The sequence below is a fragment of the Nyctibius grandis genome, chromosome 1 (genome assembly GCF_013368605.1).
Source record: "Nyctibius grandis isolate bNycGra1 chromosome 1, bNycGra1.pri, whole genome shotgun sequence".
Classification (NCBI taxonomy): domain Eukaryota; kingdom Metazoa; phylum Chordata; class Aves; order Nyctibiiformes; family Nyctibiidae; genus Nyctibius; species Nyctibius grandis.
The window spans coordinates 85,971,252-85,989,565 of NC_090658.1; the positions used below are offsets into that span (position 1 = coordinate 85,971,252).

The 18,314-nt window shown below is 37.9% G+C and overlaps 1 protein-coding gene across 1 annotated transcript in view; it reads left to right on the forward strand.

Annotated features, from left to right (window-relative positions):
* MMS22L (MMS22 like, DNA repair protein) overlaps positions 1-18,314 on the forward strand; it is a 99,996-nt gene that overhangs the window by 62,065 nt on the left and 19,617 nt on the right. The window contains 4 exon segments of the mRNA XM_068411583.1: positions 10,450-10,640; positions 13,145-13,257; positions 13,259-13,296; positions 17,903-18,045. Coding sequence (XP_068267684.1) covers positions 10,450-10,640; positions 13,145-13,257; positions 13,259-13,296; positions 17,903-18,045 — 485 coding nt within the window.

Below are 18,314 nucleotides of genomic sequence, written 5' to 3' on the forward strand. Positions count from 1 at the left end.
GGCTGCTTAGGCGAACTAAATGTCTTTTTAAGTGTTTGCTTTTTCGGGGTTTTTTCTTGAAAGAACTGAGCACTGACTTACCTGTTCAAAGCACCAAGAGGACTCCCAGTGCCTTGAACGGTGGAGAATCTAGCACAGAGTGCTTGGCTGAGATCTGTGAACGGCGCAGCCCTGCTGCTGAAGGGAGTACCTGGACTGACTCTCCTGGGACTTGAGATTTTGGGGCAGCAGAGGGTCACTCGGGGTGTGTGTGTGTTCCAGTTTATACTTTGCATTAAAGACATGAAGAAAACTGCGATCTTAGCATATGCCTGTGTAGCACAGGGGAGAAGCTAACTTGGCTGAATACCAGTGAAGGTAATGAAGGAAAGTTGCAGTTGGGCTGAAATGAGCTGTCTGTTTTTCCCAAGACTGTTCCACAAGCAGACACACGAACTAGTTGCACTGACTTAACGCAGGTTGTGTTGTCTTTGCTGCTCTTGCAGCCTTATCTTAGTTAAATGTGGTCAGGAAAAGACAACAGCTCTCTGGCACAAATTTGCTAGGGTGGCTGAAGCAGATGTAATATTCCCTCCCAGCAGACCTAGCCAAAGCAGGCTGGAGCTTTGTTGCTTGCATTTAAATTATGGTCATAACAACTCGTCTTTTTGGTGATGTAGTTAAACCCTTTGAGAAGGGTTAAGGAGAAAGTGCTAACTAATATTCTGCAGCTCTGAGTGTTTGGCTTTTCTGTACCTTTGTGTTTTAGGGTTGTGTGTCTGTTCTTGTTAATATCTTTACTTTGTCTTTGAGGATAGTAAAGATGTTGGGGATTTCTTGTTCTCCCTGTATATTTTAAAAGTATTACTGAGCACACACAACATGCTGTCACAGTGAACACAGGGTTCTCTATTACTGTGCTTAGCTATAGAGAGGATTATATTAAACTCGGTAACCTTGCTGAAGCCCCTTTGTACATTGCTGCTATATTGATAATCTTCACATGATTCAGCTGCAGCTGAAAACCTTTTATTCACAGCATTAACACTTTCCATCCCAGTGAAGATGAGAATCTTTGATATCAGGAGATGAGCTCTTTGATGTGCAGATAATTTATTTTATTTTTTTTATTAGTGTGGTCCTGCAGATGTTGCCTTGGACATTTCTTTACCTGGGCATATACAGGGAATACTTATCAAGCCTAAGCATTCAAGAATGAATAAAACAATTTATTGATGAATTAATTAGTGGTTAACTAAGGGACTGTTCTGCTGTTTTCTTACAAAATAGTGAATGCTTTAAGGAAAATATTTGTGTTCTAAAAGAAATCCACAATAACATATCAGAGCAATTAAGAAAAACATTTCCTAGTGTTCCATATCTAAAAACAAACAGTATTACTTATGTATCAGTAGATTGAAGGAGCAATATAAGATGTGTTGACATTTTGTATCTGTGATGAATACAGACCTATTAATGAATATTTGTCCTCTAAAATGCAGGGTTAAATGCACAGAAAATCATTGGAACTTATTGCCCCATCTTCAGTATTGCACCTTGTAGAAAGACAATTTTGGTGATACTTGCTTTGCCTCTCTTTAAAGTAAAGGGAATCCAGCCAGTAAAGAAGAATTTCAAGCTTGATTTCCTTTTTCTTTGTCCATGATTTTATTTTATGCTAGTTCTTTTACAAATACTTGCTGTTTCTTGTAATTTAATAAGAAGTGTTTCAGGTAGACTGCTGGCCCATTTCTCCATATATTTAAGACTTTCATCAAGCAACCAGTGGAAAATTCTTCGAAGTGTTTATATGACAGCTTTCACTTGCATCTCACGATTATGGCATCTCTTTGGCCTGGATCATTGCAAGTCTCGTTGCATCCACAGTCGTCTCGGAGAGTCAGAAGGACAGGACAGGCTGATCATAACACGTTCCAGGTCTCTCTTCTGCCATACAGTGCATGAGGGAAAGGTCGCTGCAGGAAGAATGTGATGAAAGAAGTGGTATAATAGAGGAGGGAGAGCTGGCTGTGCTTGGAGGTCACTTCATTTCTGTTTTTTTTTTTTGTTTTTTTTTTTTTTCTTCTTTCTGAGTTAAAACTTTTCAGCAGTTGCTGTCTCTCCCACTTTCCTATTTGAAGGTTTTTCCACATTTCTTCCTGCAACTCCATTAGTTTTTAAAAGTAGTCTTTTTTATCCCTCTTGTCTCTGCCAAGGCTGTTGGTGGTATCCTGGGAACTTTTACTGCTCTCCAGTAAAGGGCAGGTAATGTTCCGGCTAGTACTGCTTGGCCTCTGTTTGCAACTTTTGCCTTCCAGTAGAAAAAGGTAAAGGAGTATGTGTGAAATCTACACCTAGATACTGAGTCTTCTTTTGTCACTCCTATGTGGTACTTCCCTTCTAAAAGTACAGAAGAGGAAGTCCCAAAGAATAAATATATTAGAGTTTCAAGGGATGGGCCGTTGCCCAGAGATGCTGCAGCTTGAGAATGCTTGGTTTGAAAACTTGGAAGTGGTAGGTCATGGTCGTTTTTGCCAATTTTCAGCGATTCCTTGATTGGGAGAGTGGATCAAGCAATGAGAGGTCTAACTTTTGCTGATTATAGATCCTAACGTAACATATTATTGTTTTCCATATGCTGTGGAAGAGTGTCTTAAACCTGAGACTTCAGTTCACTTTTTTCTGTGCTACTTGCTGTTTGTAGTGTTACATTTAAATCTAAAGAATTTAGTGAAGAACATAGATCTACCAAATTCCTCTGTATTAATTTCAGACAAAGAGCCGCATTTCTTGCACTGTATTTCTCTAATGAAATAGCTGCCAAGCTACGTATTACAGCATCTGTTGTTTTTTTAAGAAAATATTAGGAACATTGACTTAAAATTTGAATAGTGTATGTTTTCCTTTTTTGCTTATTATGGGGTCAGTTGCAATGGTTATGTTTTTGGGGGTTTTTTGTTTGTTATTTTAATATAACCTTAAACTTGGAAAGCTTTATAAAGAATTCTGGTTTTGATTTACTTTTTATTTTATGTCAAAATGTAATGTAATCAAATGCTTTTAATTGTGCAGTTGATAGACTTACTTGTAGAAGATACATAAGACAAACAAACAAAAAAACCCCAAACAGAAATAGTCAAAAAGTATAATTTCTTGTGAGAATATTAAAAAATCCTTAGAGCTAAATTCCCTAGCTGTTGATAGTATAATTATTTAATTACTGACAACTTGCATTGTCTGTACTAATGCACACTCCGATAATGTGAGTAAATATTGCTGCTGCTGTACTTGCATTATAACATTTAAAAGGATCTGTCACATTTTCCCCACTCTTTCCTATCTTTTAGTGAATATCCCAAGTAATGTATGAGAAATAAAACGTGGCTTTAGCCTTCAAATCACTACAAGGAAAAAAGTATTTGTTTAAAGTGGTTAACTGTTCTTAAAATATTTGTATCTTCAAAGAGCTTTATGTAATTTCCTGAATAGGTTTGGTAATGAGTAAGGATCATTTAGTTTAAGGTATTTTCTGTTGATATTATTTAACTTGGGAAGGTGACCCTGAGCTAAATTGCAATGTGTGATTTGAATGCCCATGGGCTGCCCTTCATTGGTTTGATTGGGGGAGATTATCTGGATTTCTAATATACTTTAATTACTCTGCTTATATAAATTGTCACATTAGAAGCTTCTTAACTGTTGAGTCTGTTCTGTCAATGATCCACTAACAATAGGAATATACTGGGCTCTTCCACTGAGATTTATACCATCAATAAAAGAATTAGAATGGCTTCGTTTAAACCTATGCTATCTTCAACAGGAAAGAATATGTGATCTGCTTCTGCTCAGGCAGTGATTGGTGTATGGTAAATTGAAAGGATCTGTAGCCTTTTTTATTTTGTTAATAGGCATTTTTTCAATTAAGGGAACATAATGCAAAGTATGTTTTTAGGATGTTTAGGGACAATGTTTTCCTGATGTGCGTGTGGAAAAAAACAGAAAACATTCTGGTTAGGATTTTTGGGTAGAGGAAGGTGGAGTATCTTTTAGCTAAGGTTTTACAGAAAAGCTGTCCTAATTGAAATGCTGCCCTAATGTCTGTGGGTGTCTCTTACAGCCTAAGCTAGATGCCCTGGTATTTTTATTTATTTATCTGTCTACACCCACACATATGAACAAGTCCTTTAAATTACGGTCTGAAGCACCTCAGTCCTAGAGTGTTATGGTGATTCAAGCCTCCCTTGACCTTTTACTCCTGAGCACTAGGGCCATCTGCCTGCCTGCCAGCTCCGTTCAGACGAACGAGGAGGATACCAGAACTTGGAAGACTCCTGCTTTCAAATGGTGTAGGGGTCTTCCAAGATATAAGAGCTCTGATGGCCTACAATAACAGGTCCAGCTGAGCAGCGCCTTGTTTGGCACGTACAGCATGTGTATCTTATAAAACAAACCACTCTTGCCTCCTGTGTGGGACTTTGTCTACTGCTAGCCTACAGAAAATAGGAAGTGAAGGATTGAATCCAGTGGGTATCTGGTGGGTCTAGAGACGTCTGATTCAATGTCATGAAGAACAGAAATCTGTGTGCTTGGAACCATTGTAGAGTCCCACTGCTGAAGATGCATACTTAAACATGTTTGTTTTGGGTGCTTTTTGTTTTGTTTTGTTTTTAAATAACAGACAACAGATAGTCTGAACAATTAAATATCTGTTACCTAGTGGTTAGGATGTAATACAGGGAGGGATGAGTGCCATATGCTCCAGTCCCTGTTCTGCGATTTCGCATTTTTATCCAGTGACTGACATAATGTAAAACTCATAATCCAAGAGCAGAGTCTGATCCCAAAACCGGTCTATCAAAACTGGACCTAGGTGCTCTCCACCCTGAGACTGTGACTCATTGGTTTTTATATAAAAAAAAAAAGCATGTTCCAGGTTTTAAAATGAAGGTAGCTACTGCTGCACTCTGTGCAGCTTGCTTTTCTTGGTGTGAGTTAGTCATGATCAGTTGAGATTGTGGGTTAGATGCTGAGCTGAAGCCATTTGCGTAGCTAAATTGCAGGCACCTAGGGAACTTCCTAGTCAAAAGATGTTGATCTAAGTGAGCAGTGTGGGAATGATGATTCAGGAATCTGAGATCTGTTTGTGCCCTGCTTTTTAACCAGTGCATCCTTTTATCCCTTTGGATCTCATCCAACATCTAAGATGTGTCACTTTGTGTATGCTTCACATTGTTGTGCCTGATGAAGTCAGATTGTAACACTGACATGTATGATGTTGTGCAAGTCTGTGCTATAAAAAACATAAGCACGAATGGATGAATTAAAGCATTTGATAAAAATCCTGGATGTTAGAGTTGTGAAAAGCATCCCTTTTCCCTTGTTACCCTTCCCTACCTCATCACACCAATCAGTGATCATCATACACATACGTAACGAGACATATTATTTGGACATCCTTTTTCCAGTAAACATTTAAATGTGCAGTTTATTGTGGATTATTGAAGCAAATTAAACTGAAGGAAGAACACTGAAACATGATTTAATAAATACTGATCTGATGGGGGCATGTTAATATTTGATAATATTGTATCATGATTTTTCCAGTTCTGTTTCTACAGTCAGCAGTACAGCTCTGTGGTGGTGGTTGTGGCTTACACAGTGCTGACTGTGTAAGTAACATTATAAACTGGGATTTTTTCCAAATGTTTCTTTTAATGGATGGGAAAAATTATTTTTGGCCTTAAGTTTCTCATGTAGCTTATCTTTCTGAAATCTGTTTTTTAATTTTGTAAACGTGGGTTAAAATTCTGTGCTCTTTCAGGGTTTTTTTTTGAGTTATCAAAGGGTGAAAAGGCTATTGCTCAAATATGAAAAAAACTTTATAGATACTTTGTATGTATATTGCAGATATGGAAACAAGTTGAGAGATTCTGATTTGAGGTGGAATTACTTCTTCTGTCCGGTTGCTACTGCAGTCATACCAGTCTCAATATACTGGGTGCTATGTTAAGGGGCGTAAAAAAGAAGTTCTGTCCCCAAATGCTTAGAAACAGATTTAAAAGAGGACTTTGTTGTTTGAATCAGACTTGGGTAGAATTTAGTCACCTTCCTTCATGCATGTTTCACAGAAACAACCTGAATGTGGAAGTGTCTGAAAGTCTGTAGGTGACTCTGTTTTAATCACTAAAGTTCCCTAAGTACCTAAACTTGCATGCCCAGAGACACTAAGGCTGTTTTAACAGGCCTTGGTTGTTTAGCATCCAGCTTAGGCACTTTGAGGCCATAAACTAGATGTTTTAGCACTTAAAATTCTTGAAAGCGTGCTGTCAGTGCACCTACTAAACACGCTGATAACCAAGAGTTCAGTGCAGAGCTTTGCAACCCAGCCTGCTTGCATTCAAAGCTATGGCCAAGAGAACGAAGGTTCACCTTTTTACACGTTAGATCAATGGGTCACATCATTTGCCGGTGATGCGGAAGCCAAAAGCCTTTACCATGAGATGCCTGAAACCTGTATCTGACTCTCCACCAATCTATAAGCATGGGTAGTTTGGGCAGTTTCTTATTGGAGGAGCTGGGCCGTTGTAGAACCACTGTGCAGCTAGTGTGCCACTTCTGTGGATCCAGATCCATTTCATTTTCATGAATCTGCATGTATAAGAGAGGGAGGATCGTGCAGTTTGTTACTTGGCACATCTCTATGATACTGTGTGAAAGCAGGCTTGAACCCAGATGCAACCATTTTGTCCTTGCCTTTGTGAATGCCAGTATTATAGTCCATACTTAAACTAGCTTTTCTTTTTCAAATGTTTTGAAAAATTCTGTATAAAAGTAATTAACTCAGTCTAAAAATGTGTTCTCCTTCACACTTTGTAATATATTTCATGGTAGTATAAGAGATTATGACTTCAGAAATATACATGTATTTAGTGTCAACTGCATATTTGAAGCACAGACATAAAAATAAGTAAATGACTATGAACAAATTACTAAGAAATTGAACAGTAAACAGAAATTTGTCAACATGTTTGCCTGAGTTTTCCTTGAAAGAATTGATGTTAGTAGTTGAAATTCTAAGCATCAAAGCCATTTATCATTGTAGAAATACTCATATATCTCTACCCAATCTCCCTATATCCAAGGGTGCTGGTCCTGGTGTTGTTTTTTTAATTACTTATTTGTTTCAGCATCAAAAGGTCATTCATTTCCTTTAAAAAGACTTTCCTGAGCTTAATCTTGGCTGTACTGGGCAGCTGAGTTCTGTGGTTGCTGTGGCTGGCCTGCCATGGTCTGTGAGCAGAGGAACTGGGAGTACCATCTATGAAGAAACCAGTGTCTATATTTATAGTCTGGGAGCCCTTGAGGGTGGTGGTATGTGTCCCTGGCAATGCTGGTAGGAGGAGAGAGGTCTTCTGTCATGTTGGGGAGTTCTGAAACCTTGTAGGTCAAATTAAATGACATTGTATTAAGTCTGAATGCTAATGTGCAGCCAGTGCAGGTTATGGACTAGTAGTGACTTGAATTTCCATTATATAGGCAGGCTTCTGCATTTTGTGTATTTTACCATTCCAGCTTGACCTAAAGCTTCACGCCGTTTTAGTAATCCAGGCTTGCAAAGGCGTGGTGCATGTTTGCAAAAGTATGGTTCATGATTACAATGTCTGCATCCAGATGAATGGCTGCAATTCCTTACCCAGGTGTAGGATGTAGAAAATAATCCCACATGACACTGCTATACCTATACATCCAGCCCAATCCTCATTCAGGTAGCGCAGATATTCCCTTCTTTTATAAACCCAGGGTTTATTTGATCTGATGGTAAAATGAAAAAGCACGCCTCTTTTTACGGAAAAAGTAAATCCACAATTTAAAACAAGTAAAAACCACACCAAGTTATTACCATTGTAATGACGCAACTGGTGGTTCTAGAGCTCTTAACAGCATGGAAAACTACGTGTATATAGTTTGAGAAGTGGAGTGATGTTTGGTGGTGTGCTTGTCTAGTGTTAGAAAAATGTGGAAGCATGAATAAAAAGTAAAATTCTATTTATCTGTATTTTTATGGAATTTTAAAAAATTTGCTTGTCGGTAGAAGTAGCTGGCTACTTCTGCTGCAGCACATTTTGATGCCCCATCGATTCTAAGCATTTACCTTATTGTAAGCATTTGTGTAGGTTACTATGAATAAACATAAATACTGATTTGTATGTGTTGCCCTTGCACTGACACAGAGATGTATTACCTTACTTTGGAAGTCTGTACACCCTTCTACTTTGCATAGATGGCTACAGGAGATGCAAGGCACCCTTCTTTGGAGAGGCAATTTAGAGGAGAGAAAAAGGTCTTTGTGCAATTTTATAGTGTATTCTGGATGTAAGTAGGGCAGAATTTGTTCCCGTAAGTTTTATTTTCTGCACTGTGAGGCATCGTGCTTTCCTTTCTTAACAAAATAAACCAAAAAAGCCATTTATGTTTTTACTGTTAAACTTTTTTTTTTTTTAATGGGCAAAAATATATTGTTAACTTGCTGCTTTAGCCCTGCTTTTTACTTTTTCATTGTTTGTCCTCTAGACCTCACTGTTTCTGCACCCTTTCCTTTGTCCTTTTTTTAATAAGAGATACTCCTAAAGAAGTATTGCTTGACTTGTTATGCTAATGTCGCTTCTATTTCAATTCATGTTGACTTGGAGAATATGCCTTGTAGATAGGAATACCAACTGACACACTGAATATAATCCTCAGTTTCTAAGCATCAATTGTTTTCACAGCATCCTTAAAAGGTAAGCTGTCCTACTATCCAAATATCATGGCTGGGAAACTGAGGCTAACAAAGGCTGTATGATCTATGTGAAGCCACAGAGGCAATAAATGTTGGGTTTAGGATTCCTGCCTTCTGTTCCTGTGTTTGGACTCGTACCGCCTCTCAAAGAAATACTTGATTCCTCCTAATATTACGTACCCTTCCATGTCTGTTAAATGTAGCCATTTGAAAAGTACCTGGTACTCAGTTCTCTCTCCGTCTGTCCTATCGAAACTAATGGATGTCTGCAGGCAGGCATAAGGTATCGTTACCTTTGACAGCCAGTATGTTTTATGTTTTAAATTATGTGTTAGGCAGAATTTTTGGATACTAATTTGATATAATGAGATGCGCTTCTAATATCAACCCTTGTACGGGAAGGCCTTGCAGCCAGCCTACTCTTTATTTAAAATTATTCCGTTTCAGATGTCCTAATGAGTGCTGTGAGTTGTGTAATTCTTTCATAATTTTCCCACATTCCCAGAAGGGAACTAGGGGCTGGAGTTTTTTCTAGTTTTGTTTTGGTTTATTTTGAATTAGGGTGAGCACAGAATAAAGATGTAGGGGAAGAGTTTTGCGAGAATGGCAATTAAGAAAAAAAATATTATGGTCTACGAGTGTTAGTGTTAAGGCAAGTCTCGATGCCTCTGCTGTTTGCCATTATCTTATAAATATCTTGACTCTGACTTTACAGTGCTGTTTATAGAATTTAATAAAACAAATGTAATAATGCTGCCCGTGCTTTAATGCACAATCTCAATTGAGTTGACCAGAAGATAAATAGGAACAGGAATGATAGTGCGTTCCTACAGATTGTTTTTAATAAGCATGTTATTTAGTTGATCAGCCCAGTGCAGTAATGTCTCCTATACTGCTCTACCAGAAAAATTTATTAATGCTTCCCCCCACCCCGCCATATCTCTCTGAGAACATTGATTCCCTGCAGACATATCTCTATTAAACCTCTAGAAAGTCACAACTTCCAAATTAGATTAAGTAGCAGGAATGGTACAAGAAGAATCAAAGAAAATTGAGTGCATTATTGAATTCATGCCACATTGTCTCAGGAAGAGATGGGAGTTATGCGTAGGGGTAACTTTTGTCCTTACTGTACTAACAAAGCTGTGGGCATTGCTGTCAAACCTAATTGTCTGCAGTGCATCAGGATAAAATGAATCTTTTCTCTTATCTAAACTCATACCTAGTGAGGTTTTACAAATGAGAAATAGGTTTCAGAAGGAAGCTTTGCAATTGATCAAAATCATTGGCCATTATTTGCAGTACACAACCCTATCCTAAAAAACCTACTGACAACGATTTTAAAAAAGCATCTGGCTTTGGATTGTAAGCAACTTGCTTGTCATGCTAGCAGTTGCAAAATGCAGATATTCATTTTAAAGCTGCCTATTTCTCATTTTGATCTGACATACTAAAAAGCATATAATTAATGGTTGACATTAGTAATTAACATTAACTTTATGGTGCTTAATATGCCATCATTCATCCATCAAATAACTGGTATGCATAATGGCTTTGCGTAAAGGTTTTAATTGCACAAAATGATCCTTCAGTTCTCAGGCTCTACGGTTTAAAGTAGTTGTAAATGCATTTTTGAAAGATGGGGATTTTTTACTTATTGAACGTAAACATTCTTTTTGTTTCTGCCCTAGGAGTGTGCACAAACGTGTAAGCCAGGGACTTCAACCAGGGAAGCCGGCCCCAGCCGCACAGCTTCCATTAGTGGCTAAAGAGCACCACCTCGCTGTCGCCAGTGCTCTCTGGAGAAATTTCTTTCCCTATTTGAAGAGCCAGAGAATGTCACAGACGCCACTTTCCCCACAGCTTGCTGATACAGCTGCAGGTTAGCATTGACCCTCCCTGCCACTGCTGGATTCGGTGCTGTTTTCTGGGTCACAAACTTTTGAGGATTTTGTATTTTGGGATATTTCTACTTCTGTGTAGTAGCTGAAATATGCATAAATGCAAAAAATAGATTCTATGCTAAATATTTTGACCAGAAGAAATATTGTAGTGTTGAATTACTTGATAGAATACAAGCAGATTGAGAACTCCAAAGGGATTTGAAGCTGTACAAGCCTGACTTCTTTTTCGCTACTAGTCACAGATTATAATCAACACTGCAAATGTTACACATAAATGAGAATAACTTCTTTCACTATATCTAGAATTTACATCTTTTTGTAGAAATTTATTATAATTTTGTGTTGAACTATATTTTTCATTATGGTTGTGATTCAAAATAAATTTTTTTAAATAATATTTTACATTAGAAGACAATTTTTGAAAGGTTCATTATATGACTATTGTTTTTTGCTGAACCTTTATGGTCATGGTCATAAAACTATTGTGTAATTCATTTTAATTATTTACCTTGCTTTACACTGAAGGGTGTTAATCTTGAAGTACAGCTTTCCGTATGTGTGTGAACTCCACATGCAATGAGTCAGCATGGCAGTGAATAGAAAGAAATCCCAGTTTGATCTTCAACATCAGTAGCTAGCATTGTATTCTGTAGTTACAATGAAATCTTGTATCCATTTAACTAAATTTAAAGAAATGAAATATAAAATATTTTTTCCTATCGTTTCTGAATTAGTTAAAGTTATAAGCTCAGAAGTACTGAGTTAGTAATAGAGAAGTTAAAAGACTTCATCTGAAGCAGCTCTGCAGTAGTTAGTAGGTAACATTAATGAAGAAGGCTGTGTGCAACGGTAGTGGTCTCGCACTGCTGAAGCATGTATGGGAAACGGCAATACAAATCAAAGGCAGAGGTGGTTAATGTCAAAACTTTCATTCATTTCCTACAGTGTCATGTCTTTTTATTTTATATTAACACAGTGAAATAGCAAGAGGAACAACCTATTATAGGTTGTCCTCCCCCTTAGAAGCAGGGGAGTGCAGTTGTGACCTGCTTTATAGAGATGTGTTAGGCAGTACTGCAGAGGAAGGCGAACCCTTCCCACGCTGTATGAGCTTCTTGCCTTAGAGGTTGCAGCCCAGAGGAGAGAGCAGCTGTCACAGCTCTCCTGCTCCCCCTGCCAGGCAAATAGCCTGGGACCTGCATTATCATTTCTGTCTCCCATTTCTCCCCCACCCATGTTATGACTGATGCTACAGAAACAATGTGATAACCTGGAAGAAGGCTGGCACAAATTGCTTCCTCACCTAAAGCAGAGTGGGGACTCTGTATGACCACCTTTTTTATTCCGAGGCACATAAGGAAATTGTGAAGTCCTTCGTAGTTTAAGGTAGTCTGTCCCTTACACCATTAATTAAAATAGCTTCATTGTTGTTTCTGAAAACTAGCCTTTTTCTGTCTTACTCAAGTCAGCTTCTCAATGCATGCGGTTTTATAAATCATTATTTTAATAAATCAATGTTACATTTATATTTAACTTGAACTGGAGAATTTGGGAACTAGCGAGCCCCTTTATTTCATTGCCCTCCAAAGTCAGTTTTCCTGACTCATTTGATGCCTCTCATTTCCTATAACCTAATAACTGCTCAGCATTTCGAATTACATTTTCTCCCCGAGTTTAAATGCAATTGTCATTTGCAGCATAAAGAATATGCTATATTTTTTATGCTGGTAGTGTTAGATATAGATTCCACTGCAGACCTAACAGAAATGGCGAAAGATTGTGCTACTTTAACAAAAACTCTGCACAAAGTACTGTCCCAGTTTCTAGATCTGCAACTGTTATATGAATATCCTTTTTTCAAGAATAAACTTGTCCATAGTGCTTTATTTACACAGTAACTTCTGATACATGAAAGTCTATTCTAAAAATAGAAAGGTACCAGCTTTTACTAGTGAATTCTTTCTGGATACTGGTCTTCACTGTGAGAAGTGTGTAAAAAACTAAGCAAATAAATAAAACTCAACCCTGTAAAGCATGGTAATACTTATGTGTACAAGCTAAGTACTTATGTGTACTTATGTGTACAAGAAGTGGTGGATGGAGGCAAGAAAGGGAGGCCAAGAAGACAAAAAAGCAAGTTTTTCAGACATGGTTTTTATTGCATAAGTGGTAAAGCTATGCCTTCAGGATTTGTAACCTGTGGTTTCATGAATATATTTAAAATTGCAAATCTTTGGATCCATTTTCCCTCCTTTGCATTCCGTGTGTCATGTTGACTTACAAACTCCTTGGGACAGAGACTACATTTTAACATGTGTACAAATACTATACGTTAGAATAGTTGCCTAGTTTTAATTGAGATTTATGGTACTCCCAGACTGCACATTATTAATCATAATTAATTTTCAGTGCTTTTTAGTGGAACAGGGGTGTACTGAGAAACCATTAACATGGTGCCATGTTTTTCTCTCTTTAAAATCAGGTTTTACTCTCTTAGCTTTGGATATACCCAGCAAAGCCCTATCAGATCTCCAGCCACAGCCTGTTCTATCAATGATGCAGCTGTTTGGATGGGATGACATGGTGTGGCCTCAGCTTGGTGTCAAGATATCTAAGTCACCTAATTCAAAACAGGTGAAAAATTGTGACTGCTTGTTCTTCCAGTACCTTCTTATTCCTTCATTAGACTTGTAGAAAATGTTACTTCAAACAGTAATGTTTCATTAAGAGGGTCCAGGTTCTTTGCATCTGTTAAAGTTCTAGGTTTCTTGAAATCATCTGGGACATTTCACAGGGGATAGTGGGTGTTATTTGGATTTAGTTGGTTGTTTGTACTCAAAATATTTCAGGAAGATAGGTAAATATTTTGAAAAAGTTATTTGTCTTTTTATATAGCAAACCAGCTATTTTTTTCCCCAATGGAAACAGTGTTGTAACTAACAGATTTAGGAAAATGAGGACCTAGGCAATATCTTCAGAGAAGTACTTCCATGAAGAGCAGTACTGCATCAAAGTGAAATTCCTGAACCCATAACCTATTTTTAATTTGCATAGTTATAGTTATCCACCCCCTTCTATTGTTCCTACACTTAGACAAAGTTATTACAGTTTAGCAAGGCAGTAGCCTCTTGCTGTGACTGCACGTGAAGTTGAATAATGTAACTTGGTAAATTTTTAAATTTCTAGTTAAAAGTACTGGTCTGATTTTTCCCCTACCAGTTACACTTAACACAAAAACTTAAATCTTCTTCAAGATAAAAGTTATCACAGAAATCTGAAGATGCTATATAGTAAGTAATGTTTAAATATCTTGACTTCTTCAAAACTAAGAACTTCTGCAGGAAGCTGAGGAGGATGGGTTGGGCAGTGTTGAAAGTATAAGGAAACTGATCATAAAGAAAGGCATGCATTAAAACTTCCTTTTAGACAAGGTTGTAACACTTTCTGAGTGGATATTAATGTTCATGTAGCTCAGGTTGCTGAGACCTGCTAAATGGATGCTTTAAATTAAATAATAGATTTAGAAAATTTATCACATTCCTATGTTTTACATGCCAATGTTAAATTTTCACAGAATCACAGAATTGTTTAGGTTGGAAGAGACTCTTGAGATCAGGTAGTCTAACTTGTCCAATGCTTCTGCTCAAGCAGGGTCAGCCTAGAGCAGATTGCCCAGGGACTCTGACCAGTCAGAATTTTATACACCTGAGAAACTTTATTTGCTTTAAGTGGGCCTCTGTGAACCTCAGATAGATGGATTGGTGGTGGTTGTTGTGGCGTCTGAATCAGGCTTTGGAAGCAGGAGAGGTGAGAGATGAGGAGAGAAAGAGGGAGTGTTTCTATGTCTGTATTTGAAAGTGAAAAATGTTGCACATTTTTAGGGTACATATTGTACTAAGGAGCATAGCTGTAAATCGGGATATGGTAAAGACTATTTCAGTGTGATCAGGGAAGATGAGGCTATGGCCTTCTTGCAGGGAGATGTTAAAAGAGGTTGAATTTAGTTCCTTGGGTGTCAATTTGGAACTCAGGAGAAGAGTGTTCAGTCCTCTGATATGCCGTGTTTGTCTTTTATGATCTTTATAGGGTGAGTTTCATGCAAGGTTGCAGATACCTAGCACGTGCTGAATGAAATAGGAGTTAAGCACATAAATACTCATTTATAATTTGAATTTTGTTGCTCTTCAGGTGAGATCAGGAAAAACATTTTGATGCCTAAACTGGAATTTTGGTATAATTTAGGTGCTTAAGGCTAATTACCAGTTCCCCCAGTAACACTTAAGTAAGTGATTGAAAGCAGTTACTTAAGTATTCATTAGCAATAGTCATTAAGCACATGACATATTGTTATATATGTATGCACAGATCCATTGCTATGCTGGCTGAGGTAACATTTACCGTATTTGGAACCACGGCCAAAGCATTTCTGTTCCCAAGTGTTTGGGAGCACGATTGCTTTAGCAAGCACAGAGCACGCACACGTGGCTACTACTGGGTTTCCCATACAGCCCTGCTGCCATAATTTCATCTAAAAATGCAGTTAGTATTGATGATTGTTACATTAGTTGAGAAGTTAGACCACTTGTGCAAGAATTTGGAAAACCCAAGTTAAGTGGGTCTTGCACTCTGAGAGAATTCAAACCTTTATTCCCAAATACCACCTTAGAAAGGAATGAGAGGACCTTGCCCTCCTCTTACAGGTTGGTGCTGTGGACTAACTGAAAATGTCAGGTTCATGGATCCATATTGAGTGAACTAGCAGGAGAAAACCTGACTCCATAGTTGAGTGATGATGGATATTTGTCTTTTGCTTACGTGTGTGTATGTTCTCACTCTTTCTGGTTCTCTCTCATATGTTCTCACTCTCTGTCACACTCCGCTTTTTGAATCTCCCCCTTGCTGGAAGCTCACACAGAGGCGAATATTTTTACCCCTAAGCTGCTGGGCTTGCAATTGCCCAGCCTCAAGGAGAATTGTCTGTTTCCCCTATCAGTTGCCTCAAGGCCAACAAGGTAAAAACTAAAATATCTGAGACTTCGCAAAGGTACGTCCCTACCTCATCAACATTGCTGTAAGGTGCTCAGATTTCCTTGTGAAAGGACAATGAGTACCTAAGATAAGACTTTTTTGGTAGAATTATACAGAGGTATCGTACTTTAAACACCGTCATTTTATTCTATGCTAATAAGACTGGCAATTTTTTGTAGCATGATCCATGTACCTGTTTACCGTAGGCAGCTGTAGAGCAGAAGTTATCAAAGTATCTAAGTACTGGGATCTTAAGACTTCATGGTTACTGCACCCTGGTAATTTTCACATCTAACATTCTCAGTTAAAAAGTAGAACAATTATTTTGTTGCTGATGCTGTTATATACCCTGCAAGCTCTGCCTGGTCTTTTTAAGATTTAAGTTTGTTCTGCATATCAGCTATTTCAGTATCGATAATAAAGGTTCTGATGGATAAGCTGTGCCTTTGGGAACAAGCGCAGAAGCTTTGGCATTTCTTTTGCAGTACTTACTGAAACGTTCCTCTCCAGATCCGTGTTGTGCAGTGCGTGATAGTATTATAACCTGTTTAAACTAACTTTGAGCATGTGCATAAGATCACTGGTTTAAAAGGACCACTTGCCATGCTTCTAGCAGGTAGTTATTGTTCTTTCCTTTCTTAAGGATTAGGAGCATATTCCTGTCCAGTTTTAGGAAGATGCCTAAGTGGCCTACCTACCAGAAAGCAAGAGAAAGAAGAGTGAGGCTACAGCAGAAGGTGTTTTTGTGAGCCTTTGGGGCCAAGTAGAATAGCTGTGTGCATCAAGATTACATAAGGCTGGAATTGTTTATACATTACTGCAAAGAGCATTAAGCCCATAGGCATCCTGGTTTTCCCTCTGTTCGTGCTGGAATTTAATTTTCGTTTTTTATATTTTATTTGCTTGCATTTGGTCTCCTTATTTGTTTTGTCAATAGCACTTCAGGAGGGATGTTCAGACAAAATACACAGTTGTCATTGGTTTTAACTAAATGAAAAAAAAAAAAAACTTTATTAATGTTGTTTAGTGAGAAACATAATCCAGTTTGCTTTCCATCTGGACGTGTGTTAACTGTCTGTTGCAAGCATGAGTAAAAATTCAGTAGAAAATAAGTAGATTTATATGTACATATATCAAGAAAAGAGTACAAGCATTTTTCATTAAAGTTGAAGCACCTAGGACTGACCAGGGAGGAAGTCTCTTAAATGAAAAGGTGTAACTATTGTCAAGAAATTTCTCTGACCTGACACACACACAGAGCTCATCTGATAGGAATTGCAAACAGGGGACAGAACAGACCAGCTGTCCGTTATCAAGGAGTTTCTGCAGAATTAATGGTGCAGGGCCAATATGCTTGGGAAAAAGTGACAACAGCAGCTACTCACGGTGGTAAGGCAAGTAAAACTTTGGGAGTGCTGCACAGTAGAGTACAGGGATTGTGTGCTGAGTGTTGATGATGCTATTGACTCCAACCTGACACCTGGCTGGTAGCCCAGTAGCTAGTGTTTGATTGAAAGTATATACAGTAAGTTTGCTGTGTGTGGGAATGGATATACTTGTGTGTGTATACATACATAAATGCATACATCTGTAAGCGTACATCAAGTATAGTGGCTTCCTTTCTCATCTCCAAGCTGCCTTTTTATGCTTCTCTTTTTGTTCTGTTTTTAACATGATATGTCTTTATTTGCTAAAGCAGACCTTCTCTTCTCCATCTTTTCTGTAGTTAGGAGTAAGTAGACTTCAGAATAGTGTGGGGCACTTGAGCTAGCTTTATATGAGGTAGCTTAAGCAGGGTCAAAATGAAGTTCCACGTTGATTCAGGTAAACTAATCCCAGCATTGTACATCGTCAATTTAGATAATACTGTCAAATTATCCATTGTTAGAATAAGACATTTCCCACTGTGTGAATTTTTCTCCCTCTGTTTTGTTTTATGTAGAGAAAACATGTATATGTGTATATATGCTTTTATATTACCATGTGTGGCATTACCAAATTTATCATGTTCTCTGTATTTAGGCGTCAGGATATTGTGAGCAAAGTCTGTAGAGTACACAAAAGGAATGCCAGTAGGCCTTTCTGTTACTTTATTTCTAATTGTTTCTGTGCGCCGTTTCTATATGTCTACAGCCAAATGAGACACTCTGCCACCTTTTTGCATGCTTTTATTAGATCTCCTTACCTTTTTCTTCCTCTTCTACCTATGCAGTGCACTGTGTGAAGCTTTTTCTAGTATGGGATATACATCCTATGAAGCTTTGACGGTACGTTCTTGGTTTCGATGCATTTTGCAAATGTTCATAGATCAACCGACTGGTATGCTGGCCAAGACAGATGCTGAGCGAACAGTTGGTAAGTGTTCACATTTCCCTAATGTTTGCAGTAATGATTCTATATTGCAAAACTGGCAAACATTTTCAGCTAATTACAAAATGTATTTTTGTTTGTATTCCTTTACTTTTACCTAATTACAAAATGTGTTTCTTTACACTGCTAGTGCTATTTATTGATAGCTTGCCTGCTCTGCATATGACAAATTTAGCACAAACAAAGATAAAAGAGCTTGTTTCCTTGGAAGCAAAGAACAAAAACTTGCTCGCAAGAGACAAGCTATTTTTCCC